General features: G+C 46.9%; 10 protein-coding genes and 1 non-coding gene across 11 annotated transcripts; 3 read left to right on the forward strand and 8 right to left on the reverse strand.

Annotated features, from left to right (window-relative positions):
• Window positions 1-25: 25 nt before the first annotated feature.
• Window positions 26-710, reverse strand: C8R40DRAFT_1058954 (uncharacterized protein; the record flags this gene model as incomplete). Its single annotated transcript, XM_046225231.1, has 4 exons — window positions 26-123; window positions 179-274; window positions 326-475; window positions 533-710. 4 exons carry the CDS (start codon window positions 708-710, stop codon window positions 26-28), a joined length of 522 nt encoding a protein of 173 aa, XP_046080730.1.
• A 198-nt stretch (window positions 711-908) lies between these two features.
• Window positions 909-1,358, reverse strand: C8R40DRAFT_1176564 (uncharacterized protein; the record flags this gene model as incomplete). Its single annotated transcript, XM_046232533.1, has 1 exon — window positions 909-1,358. The coding sequence occupies one exon, from the start codon at window positions 1,356-1,358 to the stop codon at window positions 909-911; it is 450 nt and encodes a 149-aa protein (XP_046080731.1).
• A 49-nt stretch (window positions 1,359-1,407) lies between these two features.
• Window positions 1,408-4,222, forward strand: C8R40DRAFT_730982 (D-lactate dehydrogenase cytochrome oxidoreductase). The gene is made up of 16 exons (XM_046236011.1): window positions 1,408-1,672; window positions 1,733-1,792; window positions 1,842-2,012; window positions 2,069-2,182; window positions 2,239-2,299; window positions 2,348-2,439; window positions 2,491-2,511; window positions 2,563-2,599; window positions 2,657-2,706; window positions 2,756-2,879; window positions 2,941-3,060; window positions 3,107-3,133; window positions 3,207-3,471; window positions 3,540-3,623; window positions 3,678-3,927; window positions 3,983-4,222. Exons 1-16 carry the CDS (start codon window positions 1,448-1,450, stop codon window positions 4,016-4,018), a joined length of 1,737 nt encoding a protein of 578 aa, XP_046080732.1. The 5' UTR covers window positions 1,408-1,447; the 3' UTR covers window positions 4,019-4,222.
• A 273-nt stretch (window positions 4,223-4,495) lies between these two features.
• C8R40DRAFT_731208 (uncharacterized protein) lies at window positions 4,496-9,518 on the reverse strand. Its single transcript, XM_046236014.1, has 9 exons — window positions 9,234-9,518; window positions 9,096-9,176; window positions 8,925-9,037; window positions 8,725-8,875; window positions 8,341-8,675; window positions 8,216-8,289; window positions 6,703-8,163; window positions 6,441-6,647; window positions 4,496-6,147 (listed from the first exon to the last, which is right to left on the reverse strand). Exons 1-9 carry the CDS (start codon window positions 9,357-9,359, stop codon window positions 4,604-4,606), a joined length of 4,092 nt encoding a protein of 1,363 aa, XP_046080733.1. The 5' UTR covers window positions 9,360-9,518; the 3' UTR covers window positions 4,496-4,603.
• Window positions 9,519-9,680: 162 nt separating this feature from the next.
• On the reverse strand, window positions 9,681-10,745 carry C8R40DRAFT_1059140 (uracil-DNA glycosylase-like protein; the record flags this gene model as incomplete). Its single annotated transcript, XM_046225243.1, has 8 exons — window positions 9,681-9,819; window positions 9,873-9,892; window positions 9,951-10,167; window positions 10,220-10,325; window positions 10,378-10,408; window positions 10,459-10,526; window positions 10,585-10,636; window positions 10,686-10,745. The coding sequence occupies 8 exons, from the start codon at window positions 10,743-10,745 to the stop codon at window positions 9,681-9,683; spliced, it is 693 nt and encodes a 230-aa protein (XP_046080734.1).
• Window positions 10,746-11,122: 377 nt separating this feature from the next.
• Window positions 11,123-13,248, forward strand: C8R40DRAFT_1130203 (uncharacterized protein). Its single transcript, XM_046229157.1, has 2 exons — window positions 11,123-12,991; window positions 13,165-13,248. The coding sequence occupies exon 1, from the start codon at window positions 11,191-11,193 to the stop codon at window positions 12,778-12,780; it is 1,590 nt and encodes a 529-aa protein (XP_046080735.1). The 5' UTR covers window positions 11,123-11,190; the 3' UTR covers window positions 12,781-12,991; window positions 13,165-13,248.
• Window positions 13,249-13,356: 108 nt separating this feature from the next.
• On the reverse strand, window positions 13,357-13,463 carry C8R40DRAFT_t263. The gene has a single exon. It is a non-coding gene; the product is annotated as a tRNA-Asn (tRNA).
• Window positions 13,464-13,695: 232 nt separating this feature from the next.
• C8R40DRAFT_1130207 (replication factor A protein 3) lies at window positions 13,696-14,331 on the reverse strand. Its single transcript, XM_046229158.1, has 4 exons — window positions 14,199-14,331; window positions 14,081-14,146; window positions 13,930-14,029; window positions 13,696-13,875 (listed from the first exon to the last, which is right to left on the reverse strand). Exons 1-4 carry the CDS (start codon window positions 14,283-14,285, stop codon window positions 13,805-13,807), a joined length of 324 nt encoding a protein of 107 aa, XP_046080736.1. The 5' UTR covers window positions 14,286-14,331; the 3' UTR covers window positions 13,696-13,804.
• An 8-nt stretch (window positions 14,332-14,339) lies between these two features.
• Window positions 14,340-16,149, forward strand: C8R40DRAFT_731407 (P-loop containing nucleoside triphosphate hydrolase protein). Its single transcript, XM_046236015.1, has 6 exons — window positions 14,340-14,768; window positions 14,827-14,952; window positions 15,006-15,113; window positions 15,163-15,321; window positions 15,372-15,608; window positions 15,663-16,149. The coding sequence occupies exons 1-6, from the start codon at window positions 14,421-14,423 to the stop codon at window positions 15,720-15,722; spliced, it is 1,038 nt and encodes a 345-aa protein (XP_046080737.1). The 5' UTR covers window positions 14,340-14,420; the 3' UTR covers window positions 15,723-16,149.
• On the reverse strand, window positions 15,748-16,699 carry C8R40DRAFT_731486 (ADP-ribose pyrophosphatase). Its single transcript, XM_046236016.1, has 3 exons — window positions 16,347-16,699; window positions 16,085-16,290; window positions 15,748-16,026 (listed from the first exon to the last, which is right to left on the reverse strand). The coding sequence occupies exons 1-3, from the start codon at window positions 16,435-16,437 to the stop codon at window positions 15,850-15,852; spliced, it is 474 nt and encodes a 157-aa protein (XP_046080738.1). The 5' UTR covers window positions 16,438-16,699; the 3' UTR covers window positions 15,748-15,849.
• Window positions 16,577-17,431, reverse strand: C8R40DRAFT_1059037 (uncharacterized protein; the record flags this gene model as incomplete). Its single annotated transcript, XM_046225237.1, has 1 exon — window positions 16,577-17,431. One exon carries the CDS (start codon window positions 17,429-17,431, stop codon window positions 16,577-16,579), a length of 855 nt encoding a protein of 284 aa, XP_046080739.1.
• Window positions 17,432-17,468: the final 37 nt, after the last annotated feature.

Consider the following 17,468-nt stretch of genomic DNA (forward strand, 5'->3'; position numbering starts at 1 on the left):
CCCACGCCCAGGTATACGTCGAAGACTATACACGGCCTGTGAGACAATCCTCTACGGTCTTCACCAATGCAGGGTTTTCCAAAGCAGCTGCAACTCGTTCCTTGTCATTTAACTGCTTGTTCACTACGCCGGGCTAAGATGAAATGACCGTGTATTCGAAGCAAGGAATAATCCTCACCTGCATTTTCGCTCTGATGCGACCCAGGTTTAACGACGATGTCCAGCTTGAATCGAGTTGGTAAGCTTCTTATAAGTCGGACCCGGATGGATAAACCTGGGTGATGTAAGGACTGCAAGTCGTTTTATCATGTAGGAGTTGGTTCACCTATAAGAGTGGACATGCCGCAATGTGGTACAGTAGGCGTGAATTCTACCTTGACCCGGTTCTCTCCAATGTCAATTTGAGGAGCAGAAACGACATGTAATTCTTCAAGTGTATTCGGATGCTCGGGGTCGTAGATGTTCCTAATGAGATCTAAGCAGTGCAGTTCGCTGGTCAACAGCATTATCAAGTAGAAGAAGAAAAGCGCACCAAAAATTTCATCCTGATCTATCGCTTCCTCCTCCTCATCCGTCTCTTGATCTGGCTGGGACCATTCAGGCTCATTGATCCATAGGGATTTTTTGGCAGTCGAAAGTGATCGAGAAGAGTGAGACTTAGCAGATGAGCGAAACACGGTTGGGTTGGGATTGAATATTTCTCCAGACATGATGATGATGAAGCAAAATCAATACAGTAAGCGCCTATTTTCGAATTCGGTCGAGAAGTCTTCAAGCTCATGCTCAGGATACAATTTTGAGATTGCTTTGAATACAATGTTTATAGCCATGATAACATGCAGATGGTGATAGGAGTACACATGTATTTGGTCCTCCAAAGATCCCTACTTTCCAACCACCCGCCAATTTCAGCTTCCAATTTCACCGCTCAGCTTCCTCTTTCGACCGTGGTTTCTCTTCTCCTGCCCGCTGTTGACTATCTGCGCCAGCGACTTTTGCCACTCTTCGTAAGAAAAATTTGGCTCCTCGAGCGCGTCTGAAGCGAAGAATAGCTCTGGTAAAGCGTTTGGTTGATCAATATTGCGTTTGATAAGTTTGAAGAAGCGCGATGAACGCAGTGAATCTTGGGGGCTATGAGTAGCTTTTGATGGTATGGCGAGTTCGTCGGGTAGAGTGGGCAAACCCAATTCGCGTCTGATATCCTTCCACTGGCCAAGGATTCGTATTTTGTCATGACTTTTGGCATAGTTTCGAAAAGTGGTAGCGAAAAAGATGTGCTGTATACAGAGAATGAAGAGAAAAATGCCTGGAATTATAATGATTCGGCGAGAATAGGATGGATAACGTTTGTAGCCCATAATAAGATGGTGGTAGATGGCGTCAGAGTCGTAAGTATGTGAGAAATTGCCGGACGGAAAAGCCGCGGCTCTTTTGCCTAACAAATACTATGTCGACCTCAATGTTTCGCCCATTGGGTCGCTGGTTGACGACCAGACCAGGAAATATCCGAAATCTAGCTACGGGAGGACCGTCACTTCCGCGTCGTCCTCCTCCAAGTTCCTCAGGTTCTTCTGCTCCACCACCACCAAATGCGAAAATTCTTGCCTTTGCCCGGTATTCGCCGTGGTCCAGCTCGTTCCCGGGGAGTTGGAGAACCCGGGCATTACTTCAGGTACTGAGTCCACGGAATGAGACCACAAGCGCAGAATGCTAAATTATTCTTAAATATTAGTCGGCATTCTACGCAGTGGGCATAGTACTCGCGACAAATTACGTCGATTCCGTGTGGTTTGTACGTGGCTTGCATCTACTTCGCTTCGCTTCTGATGAGCCTTTTATAGCCAGCAGGAGCGGAAACGGGCTACGCGTCACCCAGAGAGATCAAAGTCGCCATTGAAAAGTTGAAGCAGGCTTTCCCAGAGGAAGACCGTGTCTCGACGGATTCGAACGTGTTGACTGAGCATGGTTCATCGGATAACTCCTACCATCCTGCTTCACCACATGCTGTCGTCGTGCGTCACATAGCTGCCCGTGTACTGTTCACCAAGCTCAAAAACGTTCTACCTAGGTGCGAGCATTGAGTACAGAAGACGTTGTTACGATTGTAAAAATCGCAACAGAATGTAGAATGCCGATGGTAGTATACTCTGGAGCGACCAGTCTAGAAGGTCACTATTCTGGGGTAGACTTATTTTCCTACACTCTTGCAAGGTGTTTGTAGCTCTAATACTCCCATAGGTATCTCCAGGGAGCATCTGCATCGACATGTCGGCCATGGACAAGATTCTCGAAATACATGGTACATTTACATCTTTTGTTTTTAGTCGATATATTGACTAGTACGTAGAGGCCGATTCTGACCTGATCTGCCAAGCTGGAGCTCAATGGGAAGATATCAATCAGACACTCAAAGACAAAGGCATTCCGTTATTTTTTCCTGTGAGTCTCCTTATATCGTCCCAAACTCAAACCGACTTTTATATCTCGCAGCTTGATCCTGGTCCCGGAGCAGTGAGTATCATACCCGTCTCCGCTGCCAACATGAAATGAAAAATGAGATAGACGATCGGCGGAATGGTTGGGACTGGATGTAGTGGGAGTGCGTCAAATTGAGAAAAATTTTCTTCCTTCGAACTCAACGTGACGACTCTTTTAGCCAACGCCGTAAGATACGGTACCGCCAAGGCTGAATGGTTCTTGAATTTAGTACGAGTTTCGCTGGTACTTCACGGTTAGTACTCACAGACAATTCTAGACAGTAGTACTCCCTAACGGAGAAGTCATCAAAACCCGCAGACGAGCGCGAAAATCCTCTGCAGGTTTTGATACTACGAAATTATTCATTGGGGCGGAAGGGACACTAGGTATTGTCACCGAAGGTACGTGGATATATCTAAAATCCATTAAGACTAGGCATATGTCCTCATTGAGAAATAAAAGCAACCCTCCGTCTGGCTCCCCGTCTACCAACAAAAGTAGCTATGGCACAGTTTGGCAATGTTGAGCAGGCAGTCAATGCTGTTCAAGATATTCTAAACAGTCCATACGGATCTCATATACGTGCGTAATGTTGAGCGAGTCCGTACTTTGTATTCACTTAACGCAGAATGTGTCGAACTGCTTGACGATCGCAGTACGCATCAAGTTTCGTCTTGTTGCTAACATATTCTACATATTTTGACACATTTTTTCACTCCCCGTCATAGTGATGGACGCTATCAATACCGCTGGCGTCAGTACTAAACTTCTACCCGTTCGCGATACGCTCTTCTTCAAACTCCAAGGCGACGACCCCGCGATCAAGCTAACTGCTAAAACTGTCCAAGCAATTGTCAAGAAACACGGCAGCGACCGGTTCGAGTTTGCCAGTACTGATCAAGAAGCAGAGGATTTGTGGCAAAATCGGAAATACGCTCTTACGTCGACAATGGGTGCACATCCTGGGACTAGATGTTGGACCACCGATGTCTGGTTAGTCAATTCTAGAACTAGATCTAGAAATATCGTATTCGTTCTCATTCGCGTGCTTCAATATGTAGTGTACCGGTCTCGAAGCTTCCTGAGCTTGTATACGAAACGAAAAAGGATCTTGCTGAAGCTGGGTTACGAAGTACCATAGTCGGGTAGGCATTACAGTACCGACATCATTCAATGCTGATTTAATTTGGGATACGCAGCCATGTAGGGGACGGCAACTTCCATGCCTTAATTTTATTCGAAAACGACGACGAACTTCCGAAAGTGACTGATGCTGTGCATAGATTGGTGCATCGAGCATTGGACCTCGACGGGACTTGTACCGGAGAGCATGGTGTTGGTATAGGGAAGAAGCAGTACCTTTCAGAGGAATTGGGTGAGGGGACGGTCGAGTTGATGAGATCGATAAAGAACGCAGTGGATCCTCTGAATCTTTTGAATCCGGGGAAGGTCTGTCCTCTGTGCTTACCTTCATTGCCCTTGGCTGACTAGAAGCGAAATATAGCTCTATCCTGACAAGAGCAAATCCCGCACTCAGTAAGGAAATCTTTCAATGTCGTATTGAACATCTTTAGTGTTTGTCCTCTGAATTCCGTTCATTGTCAAATGTACTATTCTATGTCTTCAGTTGAACGGAAAAGGCTTTGTTCTGAGAGACTAGCCTAGCTCCATTCAAGCTGAAGCATATTGCAACAATGATGATGATTCTTCTAAATCATGACCTTGGCTATGTACATATCATTTCACATAAATTTGAATTTGAGTGATAGATATAACAAACTCATAAGAGCAACCACACCCAGGAGGAGCCCAGGAGCACCCTTACAGGTGCATACTTATTGAGTTCTTCAATGTACATAGTCTGGTCTTGTTATCCTATACTCTATCCTACTCTTTATACAACGACTAACACGGCGCTTAAGCGCTTATACTTGACTACGCCCACAAGGAGGCCCGCCGACCAACGGGGTACCACCAACAAAGCCAAAAAGCCTGCCAGTTTGTGACTCGACTGAACAAGATACATCCTCCGCTGGGATGAATTCTTCATAAAAAGTTCGTATGTTCTCATTATTTGGAGTTTACTAAGTACGTGGTGCGGCATTGAAAACAGAGTTTGTAAGCGTCAATAATCATCTTCATAAGGCTTCACGTCCTGCATTTTCTCCATCATCTCTCGTAGCTCGGTCTCGGCAAATACTGCAGCTTCTTTGGCAACCTCGAGTTTCTTTTCTAGTTCTTCAGCCGTCATGGGTCGCTGACCATCACAATCATCAACGACGCCGATGTTTTCAAAACGGCGGACGGTGTTGCCGACTCGAGGCATAAATCCATGGCGGTCCCAACCGCTATCGTTGAAAGCTAGTACTGCTCGAACTGCAGCATTATTAATATCACGATGCAGCTCCTCCAGCTTTGATAACTGGACTTCCATCCAACGTGCCCGACGTTCGAGCCCCAGGGTCAAAGCGGCAACTTCATCCTCCCGCCCATGTCCGTCTTCACCAAAAGTAACAACGGCGGCACCTTCATCAAAAAGGTCATCTCCTTTGAGCATGTCACCAAGCACACCATCAAAAGACGAAGTGGTGTGAGGAAGAAGACGAAGTAAATCAGAGATGGTTTGTGTAAGAGTTTCCAACAGCTGTTGGAACGAGGAGACAGCATTATCGATAGATCCGGAAGGCACGTTATTAGCAAACGAGCCTCCACCGACTGAGAGCGCCGACAATGCGTGTACGAGTGGCCCATATTCCAAAGGCATTTTAGCTGCAGGATTTATTTTGTGCAAGTCAAAGAATGGATGCTTTAGAAGGTCCATTGAAGCATTCATAATATGAATGTCCTCCATGAGATCCTCGAGCGAGGTGGGTACATGGCGTTCGACCGATTGCGAACGGGAATTGTTGGAGCTAGTATTGGTGGAAGGACCCTTGAAACCGGAAGTGTGGGCAGTATCCGAGGCAGTAGCGGAAGGGAACGAAGAGTTTTCATTGGTGCCAAGTTCCTCCTCTTTATGGGGAACACGGATTGGCCGAGTAACTGGTTTGTTTTTCTTCGGCTTTTTGGAGAGGAGGGGTACTTGGGTTGAAAATTCTGAGGAACCTGGCAACGCTTCCTTAACGTTGGTCGCCTTTATATCTACACGCTTGTTTGTAGCCTTCTGGGTATTGGCAGCTCGAGCAGAAGTAACTCCGGCTTTTTTCGCAGCTTTATCCTTCTCTGCCTGCGCAGCTTTCTCCCGCTCTGCTTGTGCCACCCGTTCCCGCTCTGCTCGCAACAAGCGCTCCTTTTCTTTCTCCAATCTTGCATTCTCCGTTTCAAGTCTCACCTTCTCTGCCTTTTCCTTCTCAAGCTGAGCCTTCAATACTGCAGCCCTCTCTTTCTCGGCAGCTTTTTCTGCCGCCATACGGGCTTTCACTACCGCTTTTGCCGCAGATTTTTCTTGTGCTATTTTCTGACGTTCAGCGGCTTTTGCAGCAGCAGCAGCTTTCTTCGCAGCTTTGCGTTCCGCCTTTTCTTGACTCTTGAAATCCTGTTCAATAGGCGTTATAGTAGATAGGGAGGGAGTATCCTGAGAAGTAGGATCCGATATGATAGATGATGGTAGAGCAGGGAAATCAGAGGGAGAGGAAAGGGAAGGTCCTTCCGCTACCTCAGCCCGGAGTTCTGTGTGATAATGCGATGATAGGAGAGTAGAAAAGAAATAATTATCAGCGTCAGAATAGACGTGAAAATCATGAGGTGAGAAGAGGAGGAGGAGGGAGAAGACGCTCGGTGCGGATTACGTTCGACCATATAAGAAGGCTTTGCAACCACAGGCGAAATGAGTCCATGCATAGATCGAGAGGATGGAAGGCCGAATGCATATTTTAATGTCGATAATAGATCTTCCGCACTGAAAGCACGGCAGCTTGGTACACAGGCAGCCCTCCCCTCAGAAGAAAAAGAATATGACTCACCATGCGCGTTCCCATTTCCATCATTCACGCTAACGGGCGTATTAAGGTTTTGCAGGCCTGGAGGAAAAGATAATCCGGGGGGAGGCCCGTACGTCGTATCCACTGGATGCATATAATGCGACTCTGGAGCTGGTGCAAATCTCGCAGCAGACATAATTGCAGGATCATGAAATTGAGGCTGAGCGCCTTTGTATAATCCTTGAGAATCTGAACACTATGTTAAGGACCGAAAAGACAGAGACAGCGACAGCAACGCTCATACCGTGACGTAACAAATTCGGACGGTCTTGGTTGCTTTGAATAAAATCCCGTAATTGGGCCTCGCTTACGCCGCCTGATGAATCAAACGGTTGAAATCGAGATTGGGACGGCACATACATCGGCTGAGCTTGAGCCGGCATCATGGGAGACGGTGCAACAGAATTGGAAGGAGAATAACCAAAGTCTTGTCGGCCATGTAATGACCATTGAGAGACCGCAGGGGAATGCGGAAGCTCACTTTGGCCGAAAACATTGCTATTGGCTTCATTATTGCTAGACGTACTCATCGTAGATGATATCTGTAGTGGTGACGAGGCAGTTGTAGCTGTTCGAGGACCATGACGGGCAAAACCAAATCGGGAAACCCTAGGAGCAGAATCGTCGCCGATAGCATTGGGTGTATTAGGCTTGATGGGGGCGGAAACGGTAGGTGAATCATCTGCGCCATCAGCAAAAGGATTGAATGACCCCATATAATTTGGCTTGTTTGAGCTCTGGTTCTCGATAGGCGTGACCGTACGCTGGACTACCGTTGGATCATAGATCGCATGGGCAGGATTATGCGGATACGGTAGTCCAGGAGGAATGTACGAAGAAGTAGACGCAGACGAGCGCAATGAAGGGAATGCATCCAGGAAGGACCCCAAGAACGGTGTTTGTGACTCTGGCTCCAAATCGGCAAACTCATCATGTGTGGCCTCGTCCCCGGCGAGATTCAAGTCCAGACTGAAAGAAAATCCACCCAGCCCGCCATCAGCCTGACTGAGATTTTCGAGCGTGCGATCGAAATCGGGGAACGGACTTTGTGCGACTACGGTGGGAAGAAGGGATTCTCGCCTAGACGTAACGTCGTCAAGCAATGCCCGCGCAGCATTCGACATCTGATATGACGTCTGCTGTGCAAGTATAGGCGTCTGAGGTGATGCAGTAGCGATACGAGAAGGGTGGGAAGGACCTGCTAAGCCAGGGGGTGGTGGTAAACCAGGAGGAGCAGATAACCCAGGTGGGACAGCTGGCAATCCCGGTGGTGGCGATGGATTTGAAGGGATGGATGATTGTATGGATTCATCTGACTGAGGATGAATTTTTGGAGAGCCTGGTCCGTTCTCCTGGGAGCTAGTAGATTCCGAGTCTCCAGCGGCAGAAGGAGTCGGAGAAGGCGATGGTGCGCGCACAATAGGTTCCTTTTTCTTTCGAGTAACAGGCGAAGGAGGCTTAGGAGGAAGCGAAGGATGAGCTAACGGGAGAGTAGAAGCGGGGGTTGGAGGACGAGATAAGGTCTCCTGGGATGCAAGCTTGGCTGAGGATTTCTTCTCTTGAGGTCGGGTAGACGGACGAGCCTCAGTTTGAGGCCGCATCTGCCGAGTTGTTGCACTAACTCGCTTCCGTTGGGTTGAAACGATATTAGGGACAGTGGGTTGTAGATTGGTTCTCGAACCCCAAGCCGCTGAACGAGGTAAGCCTGATGGGAAAATCAGGATTTGAGACAATGATAGCTAGATCGAAAAACAAACCGTCCGCCTCATCGCCTCTCTTACTGGAAATAACACTCCTAGCTTTCGTTTCTGTTGTCTTTATGGTATGTTTCCTGATCTTTTGTTAGATTTGAGAAGAAGTGAAAAAGTGAATGCGATCCTACAGCGTGGTCAAATCTTCCTTCGTGAAACAGTCCTTTTCGTCGCCCCATTCGTGAAGGTTCATGCAGTTGTGGTCGCTGCAAGTTACACTGCGGAGGAATGCCATGCAATACTTGGTGGTGCCGTAACTAGCTCGCATAAGCTCTCGTCCACCGGCAGGGGACGTACTGCCATCTACAGCGGCAATGGCACGAGCAGCGTCTTCACGCCGATGATAGGTGATATAGACACCCACAACCGGTGCACCACCCCCAGACGAATTCCTCTTGACTAGAATGATCTTATTAATCTTGCCATATTGTCCAAAGTACTCGCTGGATCGTAGAGTGGGGATATACTAAAAGCAGATTAGATCATACATAGACAAATGACCAACTAATTCGCACCTCTTCCTTTGCAAACCTAGGTCCAATACCGACAACGTAAACGACGTTCCGCTGAACTACACGGACATTAGCTAGTTGACGTCGACCAAGCGCGTCGAGTTCTTTGCGCTCGCGCTCCCTCTGCTTTTTCTGCTGAGTGAGACGCTTATGGCTGATTAAAAATCAGCACATTAGTAGCTAGGGCAGAAAGAGACACATACTCTTGAGTGGCAATCGGCTTGAACTCCACAGCTTCATCGGTGTACACCCTTCTGCAAGCAGGGCATCGCTTGTTGAGATTCTCCTTGATGTGGTGCCAGCAGAACCGACAAATCTACGAATAAGGATTAACAGTGATTTTTTTTTACTTGAGGGCATTGTGAAGGAATTACCTGGTACCCACATACACATGGTTTAAAATTGAGGTCGGATATGTCCATCTCTTCAAGACAGAGAGGACATTCGGCATCTTCCTGTATTTCACAGCAGTAATGAGATTTATGGAAATATACCCGCAAAAGAGATCGCACCGCCTCATCATCGCTCCAATACGCGTCTTGGACCCCCGCCAGTACATGCGACTTGGATTGAGGGACCGAGAAACCAGCATGAACGACAGGAGCTGGAAGAGCATGATGAATCCTAGTAGTTGTCATAATTATAGAGCAAGAAAGTCGGGCACTAGTGAGGATCTAGAGGCAACACCGATGTAGGTAGTAATCAAAGAAGGAAACGCGAGGAAGGGCTTCACAACGAGGCTGCTTGCTTTGTCAGCTCCGGTCGGCATCGGTCTGCATCGGTCAGCCTTCCGGAAAATGTGACAATGGCGGTCTCAAGACCCTCAATGAATATCTGAATTTCCTTACATTATTATGCTTTCAATAAGAAAGTACAATGACAATATGAATTCGAAATCAACGAAACGTCCCAGGACAGCGACGAGAGACAGAAATACTCGGCATATGGCAGCTTATCCCTCACTGAGACCGCCCGATCACTGCCCAATCTATTTCTGCTCCTTCGCCATATTTCTCTTTGAGCCATTCGTTTGCTAGTCTAAAGTGCTCATTGCCAAGGAAGCCTCTGTAGGCGGAGAGCGGCGATGGATGAGCAGATCTTTTATCCAAAATACATCAACAAACCATCACGTAGAACGAACTAAAACCTACTTCAACACAAGATGTTTCGTCTATGTCAGGGGAAGAAATTCAATATTACAGGAGAAGGACTGTGATGGTGGTATGTACCTCATCAATTCCGATCTTGTCACAGGTCTTCTGCGCAGGAAGACCCCAAGCCATGAATACAACACCATTGCCCTGAGGTCTTGAAGTGACAGCCTTGAGAGCTTGCGCGGTAAGTGTTTCCCAACCTTTTTTGGCATGAGAGCCTGCTTTATGAGCTCGAACAGTGAGGGAAGTATTTAGCCATAAAACTCCAAGCTGTGCTAGCGGGGTTAGGTCACTACATAGATTTAACGTGAATACAAAGAAAAGGGTTGTTGTTATGCGCTAACCCAGTAGCAGGAACCTTGAATGTGGGTATATCGGCGGCCATTTGCTTGTATATATTCTTAAGAGATCCGGGCAGCGTAGTGGGAGGCAGAACAGAGAATGATAAACCTGTATCAAATATCATCGTACAATCTCATTCGAGAATGTCAAAAGGACGAACCATGCGCTTGGCCAACGTTGTGATACGGATCCTACAATCTGGGTTCGACGTTTGTAAGATACCAGAAGTTCGATGGCGCACCTGTCCCAGTATCACAACCTTCACAATATCCAATGGTGTTAATCGCGACCAAGAGTAAACATCTTTTACTAGATGAAGAGTGGAGAATTGGAATGAGAGTTCGATGTATTGTTGCGATGAACATACATGGAGGATAAACTGTCGAGGTTATAAGCTCGGTAGCTAAAAAGGTTTTAAGCTGGGAGGCATGTTCGTGAGCGAAATAATCACATTTATTGAAAGCGTACCTTGAGAAAATAAGTCTTCTCGAATTCGCTCTTCAGAACTTCATACCACGAAGGATCCATCGTCTCTGTTTCCAGCGCGTCAAGCTGCGCAGCAATAGTAGCACGCAGCTCTGCGGGCAGCGTTTCCGAAGAATTGCTTGTGGATGACGTAGCTTTGGCCACAGAATACACTGAATGTCTAAACAGCGCTGTGTCAGTACTAGCATACTATTGGCGATAGATTCTGAGATCGTCCGACACTTGCTGAATGGATTTCGTTGTTTTGACAGAGCGCGCAATCTTTGTCACAAGCATACTTGGAGCTGAAGAGCTCGATGCTGGTGACTTGACTTTGGGCATGGAATCGTTGCAACAAATCGTAGTGGCAGAAGTTCGAACTTAGCCACTGAGTCAGAGGCGGGTCATGATTAGAGGCTCAGAGTCAGACTCAGAGCGCGTCGAAACGCGATGCACGTGATTTCGGAAAATATTGCCAGGCAGGAACTAGTGACTTACATTGCGGGCCATGGAACATCGCCTTTCCGAGCTCCTACAATCCAACTGTGCTATTGGGGAGGAAGATATAGCCCACATTTCGGACATATGTTCTGAGTCCACTGAAGAATTGGACCGCTTGAACTCCCAGATTCTTCAACTACAGCTTTCCTTGCAGTCAGTTACAATCAAGCGTGACGAGCTCCAAACAAAGCTCGGTGTATACCGGGCTGCTCTTTCTCCTCTTCGGCGATGTCCAACGGAAATATTTCAACAAATCTTCACCTGGACCCTCCCACCTTTTCCTGTACTTTCTTTCGACGAAGGTCCTCTCCTTCTCGGACGTGTTTGTAGCCGCTGGCGCTCTATATCCATTAGTACGCCAGAGCTATGGTCTGCTGTTCACGTCACGATTCCGGAAGCGTTGCATACATACCAAGGATTCAATCGAAAATGCGAGGAACTTCGACATTGTTTATCTACCTGGTTGGGACGAGCAAGTATGCTCCCTCTCCATATTTCTGTGTTTTCGCGAAACGAGAACAGCTATCAAGAGGACGTATCACAGGTGGCTCTTACACTTCAGGTGCTTGTCCCTCTATGTCAGCAGTGGAAGTATCTTAGCCTTCAGGTACCTGCCTCTTGCTTGAGTGTATTCAGTGAGCTTCAAGGAATCGACGTCCCATTGCTCGAATCAGCAATCATTGCATGCTCCGACTCAAACCATTTCGTTCTGGAAAGTACCAATTATCACCCCTCTTTCTTAGAGACTGCCCCCTCCCTTAGACGTCTCAACCTTGGTGATGCCGGACCTCTCTTCCGTCCTGTTGTTCCTTGGAATCAACTGCGTTTCCTATCGTTAGGCCACAACGACTGGAACTTCGGTTCCCGAGAGCTCGCGCACATCCTCACTGAATGTACAGAGTTGAGGGAATGCGAGTTGCGGATACCCGCCCGTACTGATCTAGTCAGGTCGTTGAGCAACCCGATCTGTCTTCCTCACTTGGAGAGGCTTTCTTTGAACACCGACACCACTCTTATGACGGAGGTCCTCAGCCAGCTTTGTCTGCCCAGTCTTCAGCGTCTGCACTTGGATGGATACCGCGCGGTGCTGAACTCTACGGTTTTAGCCTCATTGAGGGGCATGCTTCACAGATCGCATTGCCCTCTGCAAAGTCTCAAACTAGACATCCAACGCTCCTCCAGTTTGACAACATCGTCCGTGATAGATTTATTGAAGACGATATCTTCGCTAAAGACATTGGCACTCATGGAGGGCAACATATGTACACATTTTCCTATTATCGACGAGGAACTTTTAAATGCGCTCTCTGACTCGGAAGACCTACTTTGCCCTCGTTTAGAGTTCATCCACCTTCCCGATCGATTCACTTTCTCAGAATTGACCTTGGAACGGTTCCTAGCTATGCGGCTAGACCCTTCCCTTGAAGAAGTTACAACATTGCAGGCTGCTCACATTGTTAGCTGCAGAAGCGGACTAGCTGATCGCTTTGCTCGGTTTAGAGACCACGTTAAGATCGTGGAAGATATTCCGTATCGAAGTTTACCCTATGGAGGTCGTCCAATGTCACGGTACTTAGAGTACTCAGACGAATATTAAAGTTTCGGAAAGTCCTTTTGTACGTAGTATTCTGAGGTAAGGCTCTGACAGCAAAGTAATGTAGTCGGAGTAATTAGATATGCAGTGTGGCAAAACGAAGTCTGGCAATATGGATTTGGGCAAATCCTGACTACCAAGCTATACTATCAGCGGAAAAAAGCTTCACATTGAAGGAACCAGTGGCAGGAGGTTGACCAGGAAATTGAAGGACCTGAGAAGGCAAATCAGTTACTTGAATCTACAGAGGCAATATTTGGGAAGTAGAATATAATTCAGTTAACGGTTTTCTAAGCCGCCGCTCCTTGGAGCGTAATGCATCGCAGCATGGTTTACTTAGAGCCCAGTGCGTTTCATCTTGCATGAGTTCAAAGAAGACAATCTCACCTCCAGTCATCCCGAGTTGTGTCAGTTTTCATGGCACAGGAACGATAAGGTGTTTCGTAGCGGTCTAACCGCATGAGAGTTAGGAAAGCGAGAAAATGAAAAACAGATGATTCACACGGGTTATACTCATCCTGAGTAAGCAGTATCCCACGAAAAAGATGGTGTCCAGCACAAGCGAAAAAGAAAACGAAACTGCCCCAGAGAGGCTCGAACTCTCGACCTTCCGATGCACCGTACAACATCTAATGAATACGTTTGTAGTAACAGTCGGACGCTGTAACCAACTCAGCCATGGGGCATACATTCGGAAGCAGTAATCAAAGATCAATATTCCATGATGCCTTCAGAAGGGACTGTGGCTACATACCCTGGTCCCTCTCCCTGAGACACATTCTCGCAAGACAAGTTCGCATGATTAGCATTACAGTGGGATATGCTATCGTATAATCAAGGTCTCCACTTCAAGTTTGTAATATTAATTTTGGCACTATGTTCATCGTCAAATGGTTTGACATCTGAGACTGGTTCAGTTGACAGTCAGGCGAGTAAACTCCGTATCTGAAATGGAAGCAGTTGATTTTACAGAGCTAGAAACCGCGATACAATGTGAATAATGTGAATAGATACGATACATTGACAGTTATGAGAATATGGTAGAGAAGAAACGCGGGTCATGGATCAGTTTTATCACTCGGTCCACCATTTGCAGGTCTGATTAAAGAAGGTCAGGAAGCGATTTCAGCCAGACGTGTTTCTTCAACGCACCTAATTCAGACTGCAAGTTTATGACCGCCGCTTTCTTTACTGTGGTCTGGTCGATGACATGCCCCACGATTTCCGCGTAAGAGGTTGAGATTCCGTGATCCTACAGGAAGTCATCAATTGCATGTGCAATGACCCAAGAGAGTGGAACTACCCCAGTGTATTTGACAAGAACTTCACCACCATCTGAAGTCTGCACAGTGACTGTGCTATCAGTCGTCTATCATTCCTTTTTTAGCCTTGTAATTGAATCCAGTGTTAGAACCGCGCACTGTAAGGACTTTGCAAGGAATTCGGACCATTTGGCCTATAAAACGAGGCAAAATTGCAGAATTGACGCGAGGACTAATATCAGACATGATGATCGTTGAAAGGCAAAAAGGAAGTCGTCTTAGTCACGTCGCGTTATCACGCCGTGACATTCGCGCTTTGAACTTCCATGTCTCTCTCCCGGTGACTTTCCTGTCCGGCGTTCCCTGGCCTACCTTGCGACAATGTTATTGAAATCTCTACCTCCGACTATACTGCCTGATGGCCTTGCAGCTCAGTTGGCCTCTCTGGGCATTTCGACGAGCACTGATCTGATCTTTTCAAGCACTTCTTTGCTCGAAATTTACATGCGCCTGCCCTCCAAATCTATATCCTTCACAGATTTCGAAGCATGTATCGATTCCATCTTAGAAAAGCTTGCGACCCCAGGACTAGAAGCCGCGAAACTTGATCACGAAACTCGCCTGGATTTCAAGATGGAGACATTATCTTCTCTGGATAATTATTTTGGTGGAGGCTTACCTTGTAAACGCGTCATTGAGATTTCTGGTGACAAGGGCTCAGGGAAAAGTGTGAGCCTGTCAATACTTAGACCGAACAACTATGTGTTCAAATCGTCTGAAATCAAAGGTTCTCCTTCTCAACTGCGTCTTAACATCGCTTCTCAAGGATAAGGACATTTCAGCTTTGTGGATTGATACAACCGGCGACTTCGCCATCGAAAAAGCGGTCGAAATTCTAGAGTATCACCGGCAAGTTGAGATCATTATCTATTTGCTCAAGCATAGAAGTAACTCGAATGTTCTCAGACTCCAAACAATATGGAAATCATATTACAAAGGCTGCATATATCCACTGCAGTTGATATCGAATCTGTTCAGGAAATCATCCGTGCTCTAGATGTCCAACTCGCACATGTAAGACATAGACGTCGTTTTAACTTTTCGATTCACTCATTTATCAAAGCAAGAGTCCATTCCCCGTATGAGGTGCATCGTCATAGACCCTGTCACACCTCTACTCAGTCCCTATTTGAGTGCTGTCTCGTCTCAAGGGCATGCCATCATGTCAGCCTTCATGCGATATCTTCACGACCTAGCAGCTCGGTATTCTTTGCTCGTACTAGTTCGTGCACCCCGTGGTATGTTTATAAATTGTGCTAATGGGTATACAAGGTAGTCAACAACGCAACGCTCATGCGAGCTCGGTCTACGAACAGAGCACAAATGCCTATTCAAACTGTATCGAATCCTCTATCTGCATTCGCGTCAACGATTCGACAACCTGCTCTGGGACCCTCGTTCGCATTCATGACCGACGCGACTTTGTGGGTTTCCCTTTGGCCTGAGAAAACAGAGAGCGAAGAAAGATCCACTGCTCACGTTATCGAGGTCTTTCGGTCCAAATTCTCAGTGAGCAAGTATTTTGCTAAGAGTGTCGTCTTACCTGACAAGTTCGATATTCAGGTTTCTAATGTCTGGAGCCCGTTCAGGATAAATTCATCGGGAGTCCTCCTTGCAGACTGAGGCTGTACCATATATATAGTTATTTTCTGACAGCGGGTCGTTCAATATCGAGAAATCTCTCCTCTAATGTTCTGCACACTCGCGCCCTTTTGTCTCTACCATTTGAAATAAGATCAGTGTGGTTTCCTCAGTCAGCTGAAACTGGCCCTTTGAAATCAGGTCTTTGCGCGACGATGTTCAGCAGGGGAAGAAATAGAGCTCGATATCCTGGATCTGTTCTTTCGACTACCTCAAGCTTGGCACATCGCTTCAACTCCTCCCAAGTAACCCATTCCCATACTTCACATTTCTCTGGTTCAAGATTCTGATAGCGTCACGTCAGGAAAAAGGCAACTTATCATGATAGATTTCCAGATGCTCACTTCTGCTACAGCTTGATTGTCCACCATCTCACAAGCGACCCATATCGTCACGTAGTGTTTGTTTTCAGCCACCATGACATCGTTTGTCGCTGTCAAAAAACGTATATTCTTGATCTTGAGATTGGTCTCCTCCAATACCTCACGTGCAGCACAATCTTCGAATGATTCTCCAGCTTCAAGATGCCCCCCTGGGAGCGCCCATGTTCCTGCGTAAAGTCATTATAACATACATTTTTGACTGGAGAATGGATATATCGCATACCATGCCCATGACTTCCCTTTCGTTTTCCTAGTACGAATTTTCCCTCTTTGTTGAGGACGAACACCCCGACGCCTACTTTTGGACTAAGCATTTTGGTATGATTCGGTGAACGATACGAAAGATATGATGCAAGTACATAGCAATTATCCTACTACTACATTCCACGTTGTAAGTGGTACACGTTTCTGAAATGACGGCCCGAAATATTTCAAGATGGTGCGTCTTTAGCCTCATAAGTACAGTTCCAATTTGACACGTTGCAAATTGTCCGGGGCTATCCCACAACTGCGGAATACATCTTTCAAACCCAATAACAACTCCTCTTTATCAGACCCCTCTACTTCCTGGCATTTGTGGGTATCCAATAACTCTCCGATCGCAAGAGCCAACCTGCCTTGGTCAGCAAGCAATGGCTCGAGGAATGCCACCCTCAGTCTTCGAAAGGCTAGAGATTTGATAGGCACGATACGATCTAGAGAGCTGCCGGCTTCAGCCCAAGATTCGACCTCTTTCCACGTTCCCAAGTTATTGTCTGCATCTTTTTCGTAGCCCCACCTCTCTAGCTTTCGATCTCTCTCCAGTAGCTGCTCTTCGGTCATTTTTTTCGAGGTGTTGTTAGACTGGTTCCCGACAGTGGACCACCCATGTCCTTCATATATCAGTTGGTTGATTACATATCGCTCAAGATACCTCAGCAGACGAGAGGTGATGGAAGTTGCGCCAGAGAATTGAGTAAATTGCACCAGAACATACCTGGCTAGATCTGAGGAGGATGTAGTGGGTCCCGGGGAGTTGTCATAGATAATCTTTGCGCGTTCAGCAAAGAATTCATCAATTCTTCTATATGAAGGTGGTGGCAAGACAAGAGCAGCAGGGGAGCTAGGCTCTGACGCCAGCTGACTAGAAATGGAAGGACTGTCCTCAGCAGTCGCTTGTGATTTTCGAGAAGTTGTATAATCATAGCACTTTGTATAAACAGAGGAAAACGTTTTGTAGTCCAGATCTTTCGGAGGCGCTTCGGGAGAGTCGAATACGGACTGCAGGATAGGTTCGGCAGCTTGCCAAAAGGATTCTAGCGTTTCCATGCGTCGTACTTTGCGATGCCGATTGGAGATGTCGGTC

Source organism: Lentinula edodes (assembly GCF_021015755.1).
Source record: "Lentinula edodes strain Le(Bin) 0899 ss11 chromosome Unknown C8R40scaffold_53, whole genome shotgun sequence".
Taxonomy (NCBI): Eukaryota; Fungi; Basidiomycota; class Agaricomycetes; order Agaricales; family Omphalotaceae; genus Lentinula; species Lentinula edodes.